The following is a 21,535-nucleotide window of genomic DNA, read 5'->3' on the forward strand; positions in this document are numbered from 1 at the left end:
TGAACATCAGAGAATAGTATGAATCAGAGAATTAAATCATCATCATTAAACTGTAACAGTCACTACAGTTCTGTCATTCTCATACATTTAACAGTTAAAGGGAGAGGAGAGCAACTATCAAAATTAGGACTCATGAGTACATTATCGTATTTTTAGCCTTTTTCAAATCCCCAAGAAAAAAACATTTGTCTGGGAAAAAATTAACTGTGGCATTTGCATGGTAATAGAACGTTTTATTCTTAGAATCAGTGTTTGCTGCTTAATTGCAATATGATGTTAGAATTTTACTCATGACAGCATTGATAAGCACTATGGAAATTATCTCAATATTGAATTATGTTCCATATTTCATATGGGACAGCAACAGCACATAACTTCAGAAACTAAAAGACACCGCTTTCATGCATACATTTCTATGAAGAATAGTGAGAAACAAAGAAGCAGCAAAGTATTGAATTACTATTTATTGGTAGGCTTATTTGGGATGTATTAATTATATAATTTGGCACCAAGGAAATTACCAATGCTTGTAAGACACTAAAAAAAGAAGTGGCAAAGCACTGCCTTTTTCTGCAAGGTCTTACATACATGTATGTAAAGTTAATCTCTGTTTGTGACTACTTTTTTTTTTTTTTTTGGCAGTGAAGACAAGGGCCACATTTCAAGTATAATATCTGAAGAAGACTTGTATCTTAATAGTGATCTCAGGGTAAGAATAGATATGGAGAAGGATTTGCTATTATAGTGCATGTTCAACTGAAGTGTACCTGCAGTGCTTCCAACTGGTCGTGGTCGTGCCACTGATGGCATTTCCTCTGAGTATATTCCTCTGGAGGAATAATGAGCCTCGGGTGGCTGCTGGTCTGGGTGCATTAACTCCGCAGGTTGAAGAAAACCTGGCCCAAAGTTCTGTCTGGGGAAAATAAAGGACCCAAGATCACAAAAAGTAAACTGCTTAATTAAAAACAGTTGTGGCAAGTATACCTCATACAACACCTATTTGTGATGACTTTGAAGTAACTATTTTTGTCCTCCTTGATGTCCTGCCTCACAGATGAAAATGAGTTAGAAACCCTACCAAAAATTTCATGCAAGTGTTTTTCACATGTTGCAGCCTCCTCAATGCAGAGGAAAAAGCTGACCTTGTTTTCCCCTTGGTTAAAAATGTATCTTCAGGGAAAAAAAACACAAGCAACCTAACACAGAAAAACCAGGCCAGTAGTGATGAAGCTGCGTACTGTAGCAACATATCTGAATCTTACTCAAGAGTTGCTGGGCATAAAATTGATGTCTAAATCTAACCATACAAACCGTATTACATGTGTATTTCATGAACAATTATTATTTCATCACGTTTTCTGAACATTTTCGAGAAACCCTACAATTCCTTCACAGAACAAGAACAGACAAGGAGATGTAAATGCTGCTTTCCCTGTGCTTCCTATTAGCATACCCTTAACCTTGACTTGGAGAAGGTATGTTTTAAAAGAATGACTGCTGCTGAGTTTTCAAGGAGTATTCATTCCTTTCATTACGGGGGAGGTGTGAGCACCTAAGCTTCAGGTGCTTAGTTACAAGGCTAATCTCTTAAACTGCAGGTATGATTTAAGGAAAGGGACGTGCTCCTCAAAAGGGATTACAAATATTCAAAGCAAAATGTTAGGTTCACTAAATCATTTTCTGCAGAAGCCCATCTCTCATGGTTGATTATAGAAGAAACAAGTGAGACAAACACACTAAGTCAAGTACATGAGGTTACACTAAGCGAGGACAGGGGCCTAATTTTATATTCCTTTTAGCACAGTAGCACCGAAGCTGTTCTAGGCTATGGACTGCTACCTAGTCCATTCTTCAACACCTCCATTTTGCCTTTTTTTTTTTTTTTTTAAACAGGAAAATTCCATGACTGCATCTAGTTCAACCTATTCTTGATTTGTGCTTTATTTGGAAACTGACCACTTCTGTATGAAGACCAGATAACAAAGACGGCTGAGATAAAAATAAATGGTCTAATAAAGCCAAGTAAGAGCATAATAAACTAAAACAAGTAATTGTAAAATAAAGCTCTAACTACTTGGCATGCAGTATTAAATGAAGGACGTGTAAGGGGTTCAAGGTGCAGAAATCCCATTGTGGAACTGCCAGAATCTCCCCACCTCCCGTGCATACATTCCCAACTGTCCACTCAGTGGATCCAGAAGAAATAATTTTCAGCCAGACTTGTGAGCTCGTTAAAATAAATGCCTGAATGGGTAGGTAATGTTTAACAGTGTCACTTCTGTTACTTTAATCACTGCAACCAGCAAAGGATGTGATCATCTAGCACTTAATGTCTATAATGCAGAGTTGGAATCTTGATAAATTATTACAATTTTTGATGATGTCTTTAAAGAAAATACCTTCTCAGCATTACTGCAAATGTTTTATTTTTGTGCCAATTTTTCTGAATACAAGATCCTATCCTTTCTTGCTGATGGGTTTGTAGCTGAAAGGTGTAAGTTTAATAACCCACTACCTTCTCTTAATTTTTTAAATAGATAGATACAGCTACTCTTTAAAGTCAAGCAGAGATCAACAGAAGAGTCCAAAATGGGATACATCTCTGAATCTGTATCATACAGGCTTTTTAGTGCTACTTCCTATTACCAGACTGAGACCGAGCCTCCAATTTATCTTTCCATATTAAAAAAAAAAAAAAAAAAAAAAAAAAAAAGGTTTAATCTCCAGTTATTAAATTAACTGCGGAGAAGCTGCCCACCAAATCAATTTTACACCACCAAGCCACTATAGCTAAGCATCTCTGTTGCATTATGTGGTATTTTCTGGTAAAACAAACAAACAAACAAACAAACAAAAAAAAACCTGTTCATTGTATCTTTATGTATACACAGCTGATATGTGACCTAGGTCTTTCACATTTAATTTTTTTTTACCTAAGTTGGTTCCAGCCCATTAAAGATGCTGACTGCATTTGTGCAGAGAAGGGAACAGGAGGTTACCCAACTATTATTCCTTGCATTGGGTATTTAAGCCAATGGACTATGACATTGATACATGCCTCCTAATCATACTGACTGCAGGTCATTTTTAGTTCCTCAAGTTAGTACACTGTTATATCAATTTACATAATCATTTTCTGAATTTGAGCATAAACCCCATTCTACAACCCTGAGAAGATCCCTTTCCATGTTTTTCATGTTTCCATGTTTTCTGTGCTGCGGCAATCCCAGGTATTTGGGGCAATCCCAGGTATTTGCATAGACTGGGAGAAGAACTTGAGAGCAGCCCTGTGGAGAAGGACTTGGGAGTCCTGATGGACAAGAAGCTGGACATGAGCTGGCAGTGTGTGCTTGCAGCCCAGACGGCCAACTATGTCCTGGGCTGCGTTAAAAAAGGGGTGGCCAGCAGGGAAAGAGCGGTGATTGTGCCCCTCTACTTTGCTCTTGTGAGACCCCACTTGGAGTGCTGCGTGCAGGCCTGGGGCCCCCAGCACAAGAAGGATGTGGAGCCCTTGGAACACGTCCAGAGGAGGGCCACTAAGACGATCAGATGGCTGGAGCACCTCTCCTATGCAGAAAGGTTGAGGGAGCTGGGCTTGTTGAGTTTGGAGAAGAGAAGGCTCTGGGGAGACCTCATTGCAGCCTTCCAGTACTTGAGGGGAGCCTATAAACAGAAGGAGCAACACTTGCTTAAATGTGTTGATAGTGATAGGACAAGAAGAATGGTTTTAAACTAGGACAAGGGAGATTCAGGTTAGAAATTAGGAGAAAATTTTTCACTTATAGGGTGGTGAGGCACTGGAACAGATTGCCCGAAGAGGTTGTGGATGCCCCATCCCTGGAGGCATTCAAGGCCAGGCTTGATGCGACTCTTGGCAGACTGCTCTAGCAGTTGGCAGCCTTGCCCAGAGCAGGGGGGTTGAAACTAGATGATCTTTAATGTTCTTTTCAACCCAGGCCTTCCTATCATTCTATGATTCTACTGACCAAGCTTTAGCAAATCTTTTATTTTAATGAAAATTTTAAGGAATTCTTCCTGTTAAGATCAATGAGCATGCAGATTGTTAACTTAATCTGCTGACACTGGCAAAGCCTGTGTTTGAACTATCTAAATAATGATGTCATTAGTTTGTAACTTACAGAAGTCCTACACCAAGGGCTGACAAACATTTGAACATAAAACATGTTTCAAAGACACCAACTTGCTCAGGTGTTTTAACATGGAGTACAGCACTTCCACAACTAAATTATCATGTTTTCCCTGAATCTGTATCAGGCAAACAAAGAGAAAATCCCCAGCAATAAACACTTGGTTATGCTTTGTGTTGGCAGTCACAAAATTCATAATCCTCAAGGTTACCTAAATTAAAAAAAAAAATGCACAGCATGTTATACTTTATGCCCTTTCACATATGCTCCACTAAGATTGAAACTGTCAGCTCTGGCCAAGACCTAGGTGAGAAAATGTGCTTAGAGATTACACCTTTTCTAGTTGGTCCTTTCAAAACAGGGTTACAGAAGAAAGGATAAAGGAAAGTTCTTTGTATTCATTTTGAAGCTAAAGTATGCCAAGTTTTCAAGGCAGTAAAGACTTTAGATGAAATCTTATGAGTGACACAAATACCAGTAGTGTTTCATCTCACATGATGAGCTGTAAGAAGGTAACGAGAGAGCAGTACGAGGCCACCTTTTTAGCACCTTGGCTGCAGCAGCTTGAAGAGTCTGAGACAAGTGTGACCCCGGTAGGTAACCATTACTCAAGAGTCTAACTTCATGTGTAGTTAGCACACAGGCACCAAACGTGGAATGAACAGTGACTTGGACAACTGTTTCTTCTCTTTATGCAATTCTCTCACACTAAGGCCAGGAGAAGATGGAAAATCTGTTCTTCCCCCCTTATTTTATAGCAATAGGCCTACAAGGCATGCTTTTGCTCTGAGGGTCACCATGCTCTGAAATTTGTTAACTTGGTTAAAAATAGAACAAATCTGTTAGTCATCTGCAAGCTTTTGCAAGTGAGTGCTGCCCTGAGGCTACAGAAATAAGATGAAAGCGAGAGTACTGGGAGATGTACACGCATTGGAGTAACTGTTTCAGGCCCTCTAAAAGCTGAAACTCAGTGGTTTACTCAGTATTTGGAAGGACACCTTTACAGCCAAGGGGCTAGAAAACATTTCTTTTTAATGAAGGGTTGGATTCCACACAGCATGCATGTGTTGTTCATGCCACATAAATAAATAACACAGGCTGAATCTGGATTCCTGTTACTTCTCATTTATATGGTACTTTGCATAATAATTTAACAGTGTTAGTAAGAACTCTGTAGGAATTGAAAATAATAAATGGTAATTCCATGAGTGAAAAGCTACCTTGGTAGGAGACCTGGTGCTGCTGGCGGAGTCATTCCAAATTCCACATATCTCTGTCAGAAGAATGAAAACAAATGAATTAAAATCAAAATGTGTACCCTGGGAAGTCCACTGTCAGTCTTTTAAGTGATGAATTGCAGAGATCACTAAGCGTTTATGTGTGATTGGACTGCAACCTTAACAGCTTGGTTTTACAAACCCTGTGGCCTAAGAAGGCCTGGGAAGCACTGTTACAGTGGGACAGCAGTCTCTTCTGTCTTTACGTACCTTAAAAACCTCTCAGAAATGCTTTTTCTCATCTGCAGATCAAGCAGTGCTCCAACGTCTGTTTAGCTTAAAACTTTCAGCAAGCTAAGCTTTGCATTTGCAAACTGTTTTAAACCTCCAACAAGCATCAGACAGCAACAGCGATACCACATGGCTCAAACTCAAGAGTCCACTGGGGTTTTGAAACTCAATTGTTGTGGAACTCAAGATGACCTGAAATATTACCTATGTGTGTCTCAGTGCTCCACAAAACACAAAGAACTACACATAGAAATACTGCTTCCCTACCCCTCACAGTCTGAAAGCATTTGGATGTCTTGCTGGAAAACATGATCTAAGAACAGTACAGTCTTTTTTCATTTTCAAAATACATACTAGCATATGTATTAAAAAAAAAAAAAAAAAAAGTACTCTTGGACATAGCAAAGTTGATCTGTTTAAGATCATAACTGAGATGATCAGAAAAACTATCCTAGAGAAGGAGAACTCCTATATTCTCTTGTGGTTGGGTTGGGAAAAGGGAAAAAGAATACAGAAGATCACCATATTATGATGGCCATTTCAAAACTCTCCTGGATCCAGAAACTATTCCGCATTTGTGGTAAGCCCTGACAGAAAGGGCAAAACAACAGTGATCACGGCTCAACTGGTGCTAACTGCCTGCCCAGAAAAGCCTTCCACATTGCATCACTCACATTAAATGGGATGTTTACTGCCCGAGTTGGACCATAAGGTGATCCCCACTGGGTGCAAGTAGTTCCCCTCCCTGCTCGAGCAGGAGTGTTGTTTACCGGCTGTCCTGCAGAGACCCCAGGTGGTGTGACGGTTGTGGAATTGGCCGCTTGGCTGCTGGGAGCCACCAGGGCAAAGGCGTCATCCAGCAACGAGTGCATGGTCTGCCGAGCCTCTTCTATGGATGGCTGCGGTGGGACGTACTGGGAGACTGGGTGGGAAGGCAAGCCGGGGAACTTCCCCAGATCTGCTGAAGATGATGTCTGAGGATCAGGAGGCAAATCTGGATCAGACTGGAGAAAACAGAAAGAAGGTGAAGGGCAGGCAGACAGGAGATCTCATCAGCCAGCTTCCAAGCCCCCGCAGGCCTTAGGTCTGACCAATATTCCCTTTGTCAGACTCAGAACGAGATAAAGCGCACAACTGCCAGGACTGAACAAAATCCGTCCCTTACCCTCCCTGCTTCTGCACGTACAGACATGACACCAGCTGTTCAAATGCTTCATTCATGCGATCTGAAATACCCTGATCTCAGGTAAGGCAGAAATGCTCTGCACAGTAGCTACTTGGGTATAACAGAAATCATGCAGCTTGCAAGCACGTTTGTAAAGTCACACAGTGAGCATTTACTCCACCTGGAAAAAAGACAATCAACTCTGTCAATATCTCTGAAAACTGCAGTTTTTTGCAGTTCCAAGAAATTAATTCAGTCTTTAGCTTACAACTGACCACATCTGCAGTAATATTAAATAATTACTGCCCTCTAGAAAAACACACAAAGGGAGCTGTTAAGCAGGGGTTAGCTGCATGCAACTTGAACTTGGGTGCATCACCTGAACGGGATTCACCTAAGTGCTTCATAGCAGCAATACCGGAGGCATGCATTGCAATTACTACCTGGGATCTTACCACATGGGCTTGTTGTTTATCAGTAACAGGAAATTAAACGAGCTTTGCAGCAGTAGACCTATTATCAAAGCTCACTCTTGCCACTGCATGCCGACTGCAAAATCAGTCATAAAGATGCAAAAGCCTCTGCTTCATCAGGAGCTTAGTATTCTGAGTACTGTTTCGCTACAGATGCCAAAGGGGCTGAGCTTACTGTGTGACAAGTCTTAATTAAATAGCTTCAGATGATAATTCATTCTGCTGCAGCCTGGCATTAAAATCATCGCACTCTTGTTTGAATACAGAGGGAAACCACAGAAATCAACATTGTAGCCACTTGACTGTATATGCAGCTAATGGTGAAATTCTTAAAATTAAACTATCTTTCAAGATGAACACTGTCCAGGGGTTCTTAATATTGGCATTAGCCTTAATGAAATCTGCTTAGAAGTGGTTAAAGATGCCTAAATACAGTTTATGACATGGATATGACTGAAAAGAAATATTCTCCAGTGTCTGCCATTTTAAAACAGAAAACAAAATTAATTTTCATGACATTGTACTGGAATTGTTTTAAGTTACTGCAGTACAAAGACATGTTACTCTTTCATTAATAATTAATTCACCTATTTTAAATGCGATAAAATTTCTCATTAAAAGAACCAAGTCTTTCAGTTTCTGAGAGCTAAGGATAAAATTTTCAGTAACACACGAATACATAACATCTAGCAAATTGTACTAGGGTGAAGCTATGTTCAACCTAGTGTGGAACATGCCAAACACGCTTTCATGTTCATAATAGCGGCATTAATGAAAACAAGGTTTTAGTTCTTGGCTTCTTCAACATCAAGGAATATTTGGCAGAATTTCACTACCTCGTACTGACAGATTGCCAGTGAAGTCCTTGTTTCACTTTGATTTACATGTTAATTACACACATCTGAAATTAGCCACACAGACCACAGACAGAAGGCTAAACCTTCCCATGTCACAAATGTCATTACAATGATCAGAACCCTCCTGTCATTCAAGAGACATACATACAATATATGCAGAGTTATTGACTCCTGGAGGTCGTTTGTATGTCCCATCACTATCAGTTGTGATTAACCTGTCCTTTTCCGCATCAATGGGACTACCGTTTATCTGATGTCGCCGGCGCTGCTTGGGAGAACGTTTTGCACGAGAGCTTAATATGAAGAAAACAAAAAGGCAAAGAGAAAAAAAACAAACAAAAAAACAAAACAAAACAAAACAAAAAAAAACAAGACAAAGGTAATCACATTTATTTTTGTACTTTATTCTCATCCTACTCAAGGTTGAACTTCTCTGCCCATTCATGTTTCATGTCTCTCTTCCTTTTCCCAGCTTTTTATCCCAGTCCCACTAGCTAGTCTCAAATCTCTTTTCTCAAGCTTCTCCCAATACCACTATCACTGCCATAGCATCTGTCTTCCAAACCATCCCCACTCCTCACTCAAACTCTCTCCAGTGTCACCTCCTTTCCACATCTATCTTTTAAGCCTCCCCTAGTGCCTCCCCACACCTCCCAGACCAATGTCTGATGTGCTTGCAGTAGCAGAACAGACTATTACCACCGAGGTCCTATGATTGGCACATTATGGTTAACTCTACTATAGCAAACCAGCTGAAGAACACACAGAGCTGGGAAAAAAACTACTTTCCTTCAGAGTAGAAGCTGTCACAGGGTACCAGCACTCTGGAAACAAAGTTCCACTATCCATAAGCCTTAAACAGAGCCCAGAGAAGACCTCCTCTGGAAATAAAGAGTCCAGGAAGGTAGGTCTGTGAGGCTAACAAACACACCTAATTTTCTAGAAGGAATGTGTATAAGGTAATTTCTTGTAAAAGAAATCTGAAAACAAAACATACTGACATACTGAAACAAAAATGTTTAGAACCACTCCAATCTTTTCAGCTAGCCAACTCAAATTCAGCTGAAGATCAAAATGATTTTAAGCTCTGAAAGTTCAGAAGTACAGGTAGTTTGAACTCTGAACCTAAAAGGAAATTGTACTTTCCTGTCTTTGAAATCCCTACCTCTTCCTGGGTTCTATGAAGACAGTAGGCACACTGCCTCCAGGGTCCAAGATCTTGTCAATCTGCATCTGTGCCTTGCGATATATTCTGTGCTGTTCTTTGGAGTCAACCACCACCACATCATCCACCACTGGAAATTCATAGTGCCCTTTGCGCTTGGCACGAAGACGAATCTTATTGCGGTGATGCTCGATCTCAGATTTATGCCTTAGGGCTGTCTGTATCTAAAAGGAGGAGGAAAATCAATGAACTGCATTTTTATGTGTAGTTTTTGCAAGCAGAGCTTTTTGCTGCTTTTCTGTAAACCTCTCCTTCTCACCTCACTGTCTGACCCTGTCACCGTCAAAATCTCTGACAGATTAGAATATACCACACAAACTATAAACACATTTTTTCTTAGATGTCTCCCCAGATATATATACATAATGTGATCGCTGGCCCAGCATGTTCAATTAGAAACAGGTGGCAGTTTCTTAATAAATGGCAAAAGAAACACAAAGTTGTGCCATTTGCTAGAAGTGACACCACTCTAAGCAAATAAGATTAATCAATACAAGCTACATTTGCTTATCAGAGATATTTGATCAATACTGTTCAAGTCTGCCAACCATTTCCTTTAATGACATTCATCATGTAAGGAGCAAGAATTTAAAGAGCTATCTGACCTCTCTGTTGAGCACGAGAAGTTACTGCTAGCTATAAAGAAAAGTAGCAGCAACACTAGAGCCCAGGTGCTTAGTTGGATGTGGTGTTCTCAGCTCTATGGTGACTTTCAAGATAAGCTTTTATGCCTCTCCCACCTTTTTTCAAGTTTCCTGGAGTGCATCTCATCATCTGAGGAAAGCCATCATAAACCACACTTGTACGTCCTGGCCCAACACTCACTGAAATCATTGTCATTAACGGAAAAGACCTGGGCAGCAGTTCAGGCCACAACAAGTGCTCTGTGCTGGACTTACTTGGGAACACATCAGCAGCAGTAAATTAAAAACCAAATAAACTAATTTTTGTGGCTTCTCCAATGAAAATCCCCAGAAGACATAACAGGGACACAAGCCAGACTTACTCTTCACATTTAGTTAGAATTAGTCTTCTGACAATATAATCAAACTTCTGTTTTGGGGACCCTCTTTGACTATGCATACTACATATATACATTTACCTCTCTTCTGTAAGGTCCTGAGAAACACAGTACTTTAACACATTTAAGTTAAAGTTTTCATCAGTTTTCTACGCTGAATTATGGGAAGAGGCCATCTTACACCCCATACAAAAACCAGGACCCACACATAGAGACTAATGTCAGGCAGTAGATGACGTGGTTTTACAGCACATTACTAATGTCCCAGGCATGTTCTTATTCTGTTTACAGTAACCTGAACCTCAGAAAAGGCAGGAAGTTTCTGAACGTTCACCAGCTAATAAACACATCTTAAGTTGGAAACAATTAATGTGCTGCAAATTCACACCCTAGAATGTCCTGAAATAACTTGCTTGTATAACCCACAACCTGAGTTGCTGAAAAGCCAAAAGAATGGTGCAGAATGAAACCCAAGGTGGGCTAGGCGTTCCAACTCTTACACTACGCTCACAAATCATGTCCTGCTGGCTAGGAAAAGAATGATAACACAAGGTATGCTGCCAATTTGGCTCCATTCTTACTGTTTAAATTTTGGTTTAGGCAATGCTTAAAACAGATCCGGTTATCTCTAGGTATGGAAACAAGATAATTCCTGTAACTTGCTAAAATTCCACTCCTTGGGAAATAATGAGGAAGTCCTGACAACAAGAAAGAAACTGGACCGTTTTTACTTCCCACTTTGCTGAGCATGTATTCTCCCACAGACATTCAAAGCACTTAACAGATACCTCTTTATTAATTTTGTTGGTCTCTGCTACTCGATCAGAAAGCACAGAATTCTGAATTGGAGGTGCTGCCATCGGCTGCATAGCGATCAGCTGGATCTTGCTTGGGACCCGTCTGCTTGCATCTGAGGAACGCGACATCCTATCCACATGTTCAAAGATCGAGGCTGAGGAGTGCTGCTCATTTCCACTGCTGGTCTGAGGAGGTCCTGAATTACCAGAACAAATACAGAGTAAAGCAGTGCTGCTAGGGTTATCTCAGTCAAACATCAAGCTCTACAGATCCTTTGCTATGAGACTTTGAGATATTTCACATCTGTGTTTAATTAGTCCTTTAGGTCTTCCAGCTGATTCACATTTAGCATACAAGAAGTTGGCCCAGTAGTTTGTAATGTATAAACGTTTTCCCACTACATCTCCAGAAGGTGAGCTGTCATTCTTTATTTCTGTAAATCAAGCTTTTGGCATTTGCAAATCCTCAAAGTCTCAATCCACTTTGGTCCATAAAAGGCTGTTCAAGTACATACTGCTAATGGTTCCTCTTATCAGTACTTATGGAGATGCAAATTCCTCTATGGAGTTTAAAAGAGCAGCAAGAGATGTCACACGGCAAATGCAGTTATTAAGTGGTAGAAGGACCAATATATCAACTTAAAAAAAAAAAAAAAAGACTTATAACATGACACAAAGCACCAAGAATTTTACAGATATTTTACTGATTACAGCTCTTAAGCACTGTGTTCTTCTTTGTGACAGGATAAACATTGTACATACTAATGTGCAAGCTGTACAAAAATTGCCATGTTGTAATTTTTGAAGGGGTCATATGGACTCAACTATGAACGCCAGATGACATTATGGAGACCAATACATGTTGAAAGTTACAGCCCTGGTCCAGCAAATGTCTAATCACTTCAGTAGGAATGGGTTGCCTCCCTGAAAGACTTGAAATCTGTAGGATCACCCCAGTGGTTTGCAGTTAAGCACATAAAACACATTTACGTTTTTTTTTTTCTGGAGCTATGCCTACAATGTGAACCATTACATGGACTGGGCTTGCAAAAACTACTGAAGACTTCAGAAGTAAGAATTTACTTTGTCTGTATGGTAACACTGCAAATTCTCAAATTACTAAACTGTTTTCCTCCACAAAATATAATTGGAGGTTACAGTCTGTGACTCTTCCTCTGGATGAACACAGTGGAGTAGAGGCACATGGTCCCACATCCTTGCATGGACTTCTAGTAACAGGCTGTGGTTCTCAGATTCAAATCAGAACAAAGAGTACAAATGTACTTTCAATTGATGATCAACCCAGCTCAATTCCAACAGAATAGAAGGAAAAGAAAACAGCCACTGCTATAATGCATTGGCAACACTTGCTGCTAACGAAGCATAGGGTTTAGAAGAGGACTGAATGATATCATCTTCTGCAGAAGACCACAGCAGGTTATTTGCTCACAGAATCACCTAGGTTGGAAGAGACCTCCAAGACCACCGAGTCCAACCTCTGACCTAACACTAACGAGACCTCCACCAAACCATATCACTAAACTTTACATCTCTACCCTACATCTGTTCAACACCTCCAGGGATGGTGACTCAGCCACTTCCCTGGGCAGCCCAACAACCCTTTTGGTAAAGGATTTTTTCCTAATATCCAACCTAAACCTCCCCTGGTGCAACTTTAGCCCATCCCCCCAAAAAAAGAAGCACTCACACAACCCCTGAGAATTGGCAAGTGATGTTTATTGCCAGGACATCTTGCAGGTAAGCCTGCAGGATGTCCGTGGTGTTTGGTGTCTCCAAGCTAATGCTTGCAATGGAGCCTGAGCAATGAGCAGGGGGCTCGCTGGGCACTCCTGCGATGCTGTTGGTGCTCTCAGATGGCAGAGCACAAAGACATGCTGCAGTAGTCCCAGCTCTATTCTGGCAGAGGTGGATCCAATTCCATCCATTCCTCCATATCTGGTGGATCCACCTCCATGGGCTCCACAGTGCTGGGCAGAAGCCTAAGCCAGTCCTTGCCTGGAACTGCCCAAACAGGATGCCTTCTATCAGGAATGTTCTCAGGCCAGGGCACTGAACCAGGGTGTCATCCAGTCCCACTCCTCGGTCCCATGCCACTGTTGGCTTGATTTTCATGCATGGGTCCAACAGTGCTGCCTGGTTTATGGCCATTACTGGGTCCCGCACTGTGCTCCAGACTATGGGCATGCCTCTGCTTCCCATGGCTCTCTGATGCTCCCACCTTCACCCCACATCACTGTTGCTCCTATGGCAAGGCCCAGGCCCCCTGTCGCTGGGTGTTTGAGGGGCCAGCTTGTTCCCTGCATTGTTGCGGTGCCAGTGATACCGCCTGTATCTGTCTGTGGGCTGGGCACCAGAGGTCCCTTGGGCACTGGTGTCTCTTGTGCCGCTGGCGCTATCCCTCTGCCCACAACACCTCTCCTTCTGCTCAGGTGCATTCCTTCTTGGTGCTTCACCGGACTGCATGGCTGTCCTCGCACACCAAGAGGCCTGCTGCTTGCCTCGCTCTTCTGGACTTCTTCCTGCCGCACAAGCTGGCAGTCAGAGGGCCAAGATGCTCAGCAAGTGGTGGACCAGCTTCAGGGGCCTATTTTATAGGGCCCAGGGCAGTGGTTGCCACTGTGATGGAGTGGCCCACATGTGGCCAAAGGTGACTGTGATGGGAGCAGCCTGGAAGATGCCCTCACGTGGACAAGGAGGAGGGTTGGGGGGTCTGAGGTCCCTTTTCTGGGGCTGGCTCCCCATGTCATTTGGCTTGCCAGAGAGAAAGGCTGCCCCTCGGCCACAGGGACTGCCCTGCACCTCACATCCTGTGCCCTGGGTTTATTTTTAACAGTTTTTTAGGTAATTTCATTCTGTTCTTTATGGAAAAGAACAGAAGCAAGGCACATCTTCAGCCCTAATACCCATGTGTGCTTTGTGCTCCTTTACTTCCCTCTCCTAGCATAAAGAGGGATCAGGAGACAGAAGGAATGGTACATTATATTCACGCTACATTACTTTCAGCTGGAAAACAATCTGCCCGCACACTAATCAAAATTCTTGTTTTTCAAATTTCTCAGACTTGATCAATGCATTGTCAAATATACATGTTTATAAACTGAATGCATCACTTAAAAGTGTGACTTTCCTATACACGTGTCCTTAAAGAGAAGTTAGAGTTCCACTCAAGATTTGTCCCCTAAACTTTCTGCAAGGCACAGAACCTAAATGAAATATATCTACCCCTCTTTTGTGGCTACCTATATGATCTTTACCATTTGTCATCTCCACAATCATTAATGGGCCCCATCTTCATGCATTTCTTAGGAGCATGCAAACATCGCCTCCCACAGAGGTGCAACGTATATTGAGCAGTTAGTGCAAGTCCCTCATCAGAGTAATCATGGAGTGCAATGGAAATCTGAAGTTCTGCATCCTCCTTTCCCATTTTCCCCACATATTTATCATTTTTCTAATGTTTACAGTCTAACAGCAGTTCTCAAAACTTACTGACCTCCAACATAAAATGTTATGTTTATTTTCATCCCATTTGGGTAGCAGGGTCCAGTATATTAAATTACCCTAAGCACCCACTCTGAACCTTTATCATTTCATTCATAATCTACCATATTACACAAATAAACAAGTGCTTGGCAGATGCCTCTTTGCTGAAACTGCTTTTATTTTGTAAAACTGTCCAAAAGTTCCACTATCAAATTTTGGTAAGGCTCTACAGTAACATTAAAAACTACTTTTTTTTTGCAGAAGAGATGCACACAAAAATGTCTCTGCTGCACCTGGCCTTTATACAAGTTGTGTATACTCCATGTGCCTATAAAGACAAAACTAGATGGAAATACAGTAAAGTATGTTGGAAAACTGGGAACCGCACAGTGCTGCATACATACAATGAAAGGGGAGGCTGCTTCAAACTCAATACACGAATTAGATCCTTTAAAAGTTTTGAAAGAGTGAATGATTTCTCATTTCAAATTATTATATTAAGCTATTGTTCATAGTTAGAAAATCCTCCTTATACAGCTAGTAGATTGCACCATCTGAAACTTCCATCTTGGACTAGACAGCTGAAGCTGACAAATAATGAAGAGGAACTGAATCCCAAATAATGGGCAAAACAGGTTTAAACAACTAGTTCATATAGGTCACATGTCAGGATCAATGTTTCCTGGATTGAAACTGCTAACTAAACTGAAATGTCAGGGAAATTAATTGCTCTGTAGGAAGCTATGTTTTCAAATGAAAAACAATGCAGTGGGAGACTGAGGAAGGCAGGAGACAGAACCAAGGTGCATAAAGTTTAATCCAAAATCACAAGAAGTCAGTCTTATCAGACTCTCACTGATCCACTAGTATTTGAATCATTACGCACTTTCAGATCTTCACACAGTTTATTTGCATCCCAGAAAATTATGTCTCTCATTAGTCTGTAGTACAAACCCAACAATGCAAAGTATCATAGCCAGCTTTACACCCATCCCCACCTAATACTGTAAGATGGAAATTGCTGTTAGAGACCACAGTCCTAGATTTATCACTGGATATGGTATGCACTATCAAGACAGTGCCAGCTTTCTCCTGTCCCGCCTTTACTACGTCTCAGTCCTGACCAATGAAACACTATTTCACAGGAAAATGCTTGAGCTTCTTTGCAAGTAGCCCACGTTTGTCTCAGTAAAGAGGCTAACTAACAGTATCTGTAGCTTGTTTATACCAAGCTAAGTTTCAGGACCAACAGCTGCCTCCCTTCACAGTGAGGGTATTTTCCTCAATAATTGGAAAGAATTTGAAGGAAATTAGAAAAATGTGCTTGTATAGCCTATATTGTATGGCTATAATTTGTGTTTTTGAGAACTCTTTATATATCAATAGCTCAAAAGCAATTTTGTTTTTTTAGACTCAGGCAAGAAATCCTTCCACGCTTAAGATATAATTACAGCTACCCCAACACCTCTATTCATACTCACACTCAACTACCAGCTCTGGTTACTTACCCACTCTATTTGCTCCTGACAACATAAAGGAAAAAAGAAGAGATAACACAGTAATTACTACAAATAATTCAGCTGTAATGGCAACTGGAAAAAAACACAGCAGTAAGATAGTTGTGTTTACTTTTGAATAAAATGCATGAACTTGGACCCAACTGCCAAGCCTCAGCTGCACAAAAAGAGAGCTGGATCTGTCATTTAAATGACACGTAGGCCTCTACAGAGGGGGCAATTCTGAACACTAAAAATAGCATGATTTCCAAATCATCGGTACTGTGATCACCATTTCTGAATACTAAAAATGCTGTGATTACCAAACAAGAGACACCAGATGATGAATAGTATATTTGATCAAGTAAAGGCATCACAGGTACAAAGGACAGTTTCCACACAATATTCTTGCTGTCTTTGTTAGATAATTTGGACACGGTTATATATGATATTTCCACAGCAAAAGGACTTGCTAAACCTTATATAAGTTTTTAGTACAGATGAAAAACAGGGAAATAAAAATGGAGTCCCCAGGTAAGACGAAAGAGTACAGCACTAAATCAGGACAAAAGAATTGAAGTCAGATAGGCTGAAGCACATCATAAAACAATCAGTTGGCCTGAGATAACCTCTGTCATAATATAATTGTTTTTCTATGTATTTACTTACGCATGATCTCTAGCCTGTAGTGCAAACCTAAGGCACTGAAAATATACATACCAACAGTATGGTATCTCTTCATGAATTGCATAACGTACATTGCTTGCTCAATGTTCACACCTATTAGGAAGTTTAACTTTCTAGCCACACTAGCACATCTTTCACTTTGTCTTGCACACCACAATCATAGAGCAAAGCCTGGTCCATCACCATGGCTCTTCCAGGAGTAGTGCACATTATGAAAATCTAAGAATCAGATACTATTTAACTTGCCATTTAAGCAGCTAAGGCCTAGCATTTTATATAAAGTGATTGTCTTACATATTCCTCTAAATCTCATTTCTTCAACATGAGCATAAGTTGAAGAATGTCTACTATGATCTGAATTTCTCTGGCATTGCATTCCTCAGTAATCATCTTTATATTTCAGTTGGTATTTCATTGAATATGTGGAAACACATTCAGTATACCAAAAGAGAGTGCTCCTAATATGTATTTTCTTCTTAGTTTCTGCTGCTAACAAGGCCACATGTATTAAGAACAGATGGGAATATCATAGAATGGTTTGGGTTGGAAAGAACATTAAAGATCTTGTTCACCAGTTTCTTTTGTCAGTATTGGAGTTTTCTCTAGGAAAGCCATTGTAATTTAAGCCAAAGATCTGGTAACTAAAAGCTCAAGCAAGGATCAAGTCATTAATATCCAAAAAGCTCTTAAAAACAACACTCTGTGTAGGCACAGTTAACCACAGACTTTTAAACAGGAAAATAATTTAAAAAGATATTTTAATTAATAAAATGAAATTAATCTTGCAGTGTTTCATCAACTTTTAAATGGAGAACTGAATATATTCTGAGGATTCTGAGATATATCTCATGGATCCTCCAAGGAAAACAGTGACATTTTACACGGTAAGAAGATGATTCCTTACCAAAAAAAAAATAAAAAAATGCTGTTGTTGATGTATTAGCTCTGTATTTTCCTCTTTCTAAAGCATAATCATGAAGGCATCTTGACAAAGGGATCTTATGGTGTAGTTTCTTCTGTTGAAACTGAAGATCTACACATACCTTTCATTCCAGCAAGCTTTTGTACTTAAGGGCTTAACAGCAGTGAACCTTCTTTCCTCTACTCTCCCGCATAACCCTGGCAAACCTCTTTCCATTTAGGCATAACTGTAGTGGCTATGTTGGTAACAATCTTGCAGGCAGTTACATTGTCAGTAAAGGTCACAAAACAGAAAAATTAGTTGTGAAATATGAGTCTAGAGAAGTTACATCACTAGAGTAACTCTTCACCTACCTGAGTAATACACTGCTAGTGTACACAAGTTAAAAAAAAGTAACTCACCCTTCTTCGCTCCTCTGCGTTGTTTACCCTCATTTGCAGTCGACGGTCTTGCAGTTTCCTCTCCTGTCTCTCTCCCGCTGGATTGTTCACTTGCTGTGGAGTCAGCATCTGATGGTGAAACTCTGCCACAAACATTAAAAAACAAACAAAACAACATGTAACATAAGTTTGTAATGGGATACAGTTCTCACATGCAAAGAATCCTGTGTTAATATATCTTGTAAAGACTGCTAATATTTTCCTCTGTTTATAAGTACATTTATAATAAATTATCATATTTAGACATTCATTGTTGTTGCGTGTGAAAACCAACTGCAACAGGACTCACACATGACAAGATTATTAACTAAACTTTCCTTTAAAATTAACTTCAAGAAAACACTGCATGAGTAAGTAGCAAGTTTACTTTTCAGACAGAAAGGAATTATATTAGCAAGGAGAAAACTACATAGGTAATTATTTTAATATTCAGACTTGCTAACTTGGTGTTATCTTGCTAATGATACAAGTCCATGTGCATATTTTCCTGCCTACTTAAACAAAGTTAAACAAACACCACTTTTACATATATGTATCCCATTCAGTCATTAGAGCCTTAAAAACATTTGTTACTTACAAATTATACAATCTCAGAAACATACCAAAAAAATGTGACTTTCCCCTAAAGAAATTATTCAGATAGTGTAAAAATAGCAAAAACATAGGGCATATGCTACTGCTCAGCTAGCACCAAAGCCTGACTTTCACATGGGATTAGCATTTGTGATAGTTTCTCTAGTGACTTTATCTTGTGAACGTTCATAGTCTACTCCTTCACTGATTTACTTACACTGTGCACTAGTCTGTGTATTAACCTTGTTAAGTGCAAGATTTGCTTGAGCTAGATGTATATCAGCACTAGTGACTGAAGCTTTCAGCTAAACGTCAACCCCTGTAGAGCACACAAACTAAGATAACTACAACCAGCCAGACAAGTTAATAGAAAGTTAAATCTACTGCTTCCAGCAGGCAATGTTCTGAATTCATCTCCCCATTTTTCTACTCATAATGAAACGCTGTATTTCATTTCTTTTTGTGGTACTGCAATATTAGTAAGTCACATCCCAATAAAAATATTAGCAAGGATAAAAGGAGAAATGGTTCTCAATAGGCTTACAGATCTGCACCACTGCATCTTTTACTCTTTTCTAAGGTGGAATAGATGGGTAGAGCTTTCTCCTCCATCATCTTTGTCATGGTTCAGCAAACAGTGTAAGAGTTCTGTTTCCAGATACGCTACTGATTTTGTTTCACCTCATTGTGCCTTGTTTTCCTTCATGCTTTCTTCAGTCTATCTAAATTATCAATAAATGTATCATAGGAAACATACAATAGTGTCAAACCCATGACAGCCATTTTTAAGTTCTGCAGTGTACACGGTTTTATCTTTTCAAGCCAAAAAACAGGTCCAACTCTCAGCTGGGGACTAGAGATGCTGTGCTTTCTGATCCCGACTGTTTGTCTTGTTCTCTGTCTTTTACTGATGTGGAATGTGTACTCACATCACCACTGTATTTACTGGCATGCAGTGTACAATCCTGAATTGCACTGTGATGAAGTGAGTCCTGTATTATCTTACAAAACAGAAAACAGCTAAAACCAATACATCACACTGTCTTTCACATTTCAAATTCTCCCTCAGGAAATAAGTGTTTTAAAACTAAAGCTGACATGGGTATGTCAGCACGTAATGGAGATGATGATAACACCTCCATAGTTAAGCCTAAGGAGAGGTTTGCTCTTAAGGGTGAACAAGAGAGGGGTAGAAAACTCTTCTTTTGAAATCAAAGTGTTTGAATTTAGAGACTTAAAAAAAAAATACCTTTGTTCCAAATTTGATCATCAATTTATTATTGTCTTCAGGGGAAGCATTACAATGTTGGCTTCCAAAAATTTTTCCTACTTCATTTTCTGAATTATTCTAGATGAAATACAGTAACAACCTCAAGTTTAAATTTGTTTCTTATATGCATATGAACATAGACACTTTCCCATCCCCCTGATTATCATCTCTGTCTTAAGCCACTTTTGAGATTTTACAAAGAAATACAGGAACAGTTGTCCTTCTGATTTATATTAATTTATTTAAGCTACACCAAAACAAGTTAGCTAAACTTTTTTTTTTTTTTTTTTTTTTTTTTAATTATTTTCCAATGTTGCCCTCCTTCCACTGTGCCACTCGTAGTCCATTGCTTGCAAAGCTTCTATGGAGTTAGGAAGACCCATTCAGCACCTTGGAAGGTGGAAATTGAGCTGTATGAAACTTATGTGGGGAAGATGAAGCCAGGACCTTAGGGCAACTGGAGCTTTAGAGGAAGCACAGGTTGAGGTGAGGAGCAAACTGTCCCACAGACCTGCAGCTCAGGAAGAACCACCATTAGTTTCTCTCTAAACTCATTCAGCACTGCCTTTGTTTTTCTCCCACAGTGAAGATTTTCTCCTCAGGGCTGCGCTTCTTTTCTACCTATTGCCTTCCCACTTAGCCTTTTTTTTTTTTTTTTTATTATTATTATTATAATAAATGCACGTATCCTTCTTTATTGCTAAGCTGTTACAGCTCCTATCCTAAAAATGCAATCCTTTCTAGCTAGGGATGACTACAAAGAGAACATACCAGAAAGCACACACGTTTTGTTTCCAGTACACTACTAACAAATTGACTCTAACCAACCCAGTTGTGACCTAAGGACCCCTCTCAACTGGGCATGATGCCATTAAGAGAAATATAGACACCAAATTCTCACAACTTCATGATAAACATAAGCTGGGATAAAGATAGATGAGTAGAAAATACAGGTCCTGGAGCTCTGGAACAGAGTTCTGTCAACTAAATTTGCCCTAAAAGTATAGTAAACAGCAGTCATCTTCTACAGTTTGTTTTTTCTCTGGGAACTGACCTCCCTCTGTGTCGGACAGTCTTTGAAGGCTTTGAGGAAATCTTGGACTTGGGGCTGGGCACATCTCCATTTTCAGATGGGGTAGTGTCCTTAATAGGTCCTGGTAAAGGAGCTGGCTCGTGGATAATCAGGACATCATCTTTATTGTGCTGGCCCAGATGCTGCTTAGCAAAATCAAAGCCTTTCACACTTGGGGCTTGTAGCTGTGAGAGAATAAAGACACACACACACAAAAAAAAAAAACAAAAAAAACAAAAAAAAAACAAAAAAACAAAAACCACAAAACAACGAGTGACAATCAATACAAAAGCTTTGGTTAAGATCCGTAAACAACTGCTATTAGTAGGAAGGTTAGGATACAGTAGGCTCAGAAGTGAACATAAGAGATCTGTACA

General features: G+C 40.0%; 1 protein-coding gene across 7 annotated transcripts in view; it reads right to left on the reverse strand.

Moving 5' to 3' along the window:
* KIAA1549 overlaps positions 1 to 21,535 on the reverse strand; it is a 139,583-nt gene that overhangs the window by 7,279 nt on the left and 110,769 nt on the right. For 5 of the 7 annotated variants that reach the window (XM_084506354.1, XM_084506349.1, XM_084506350.1 and 2 more), the window contains exons 11-18: positions 21,141 to 21,343; positions 18,205 to 18,326; positions 11,186 to 11,391; positions 9,317 to 9,540; positions 8,300 to 8,444; positions 6,331 to 6,660; positions 5,369 to 5,421; positions 768 to 913 (exon numbers count right to left, since the gene is read on the reverse strand). In XM_084506354.1, coding sequence (XP_084362480.1) covers positions 768 to 913; positions 5,369 to 5,421; positions 6,331 to 6,660; positions 8,300 to 8,444; positions 9,317 to 9,540; positions 11,186 to 11,391; positions 18,205 to 18,326; positions 21,141 to 21,343 — 1,429 coding nt within the window. Of the gene's footprint in view, positions 1 to 767; positions 914 to 5,368; positions 5,422 to 6,330; positions 6,661 to 8,295; positions 8,445 to 9,316; positions 9,541 to 11,185; positions 11,392 to 18,204; positions 18,327 to 21,140; positions 21,344 to 21,535 lie in introns of those variants that run through there. The other 2 variants (XM_084506351.1, XM_084506355.1) reach the window with 2 other exon arrangements.

This window comes from Aythya ferina (assembly GCF_964211825.1).
Source record: "Aythya ferina genome assembly, chromosome: 1".
Classification (NCBI taxonomy): Eukaryota; Metazoa; Chordata; class Aves; order Anseriformes; family Anatidae; genus Aythya; species Aythya ferina.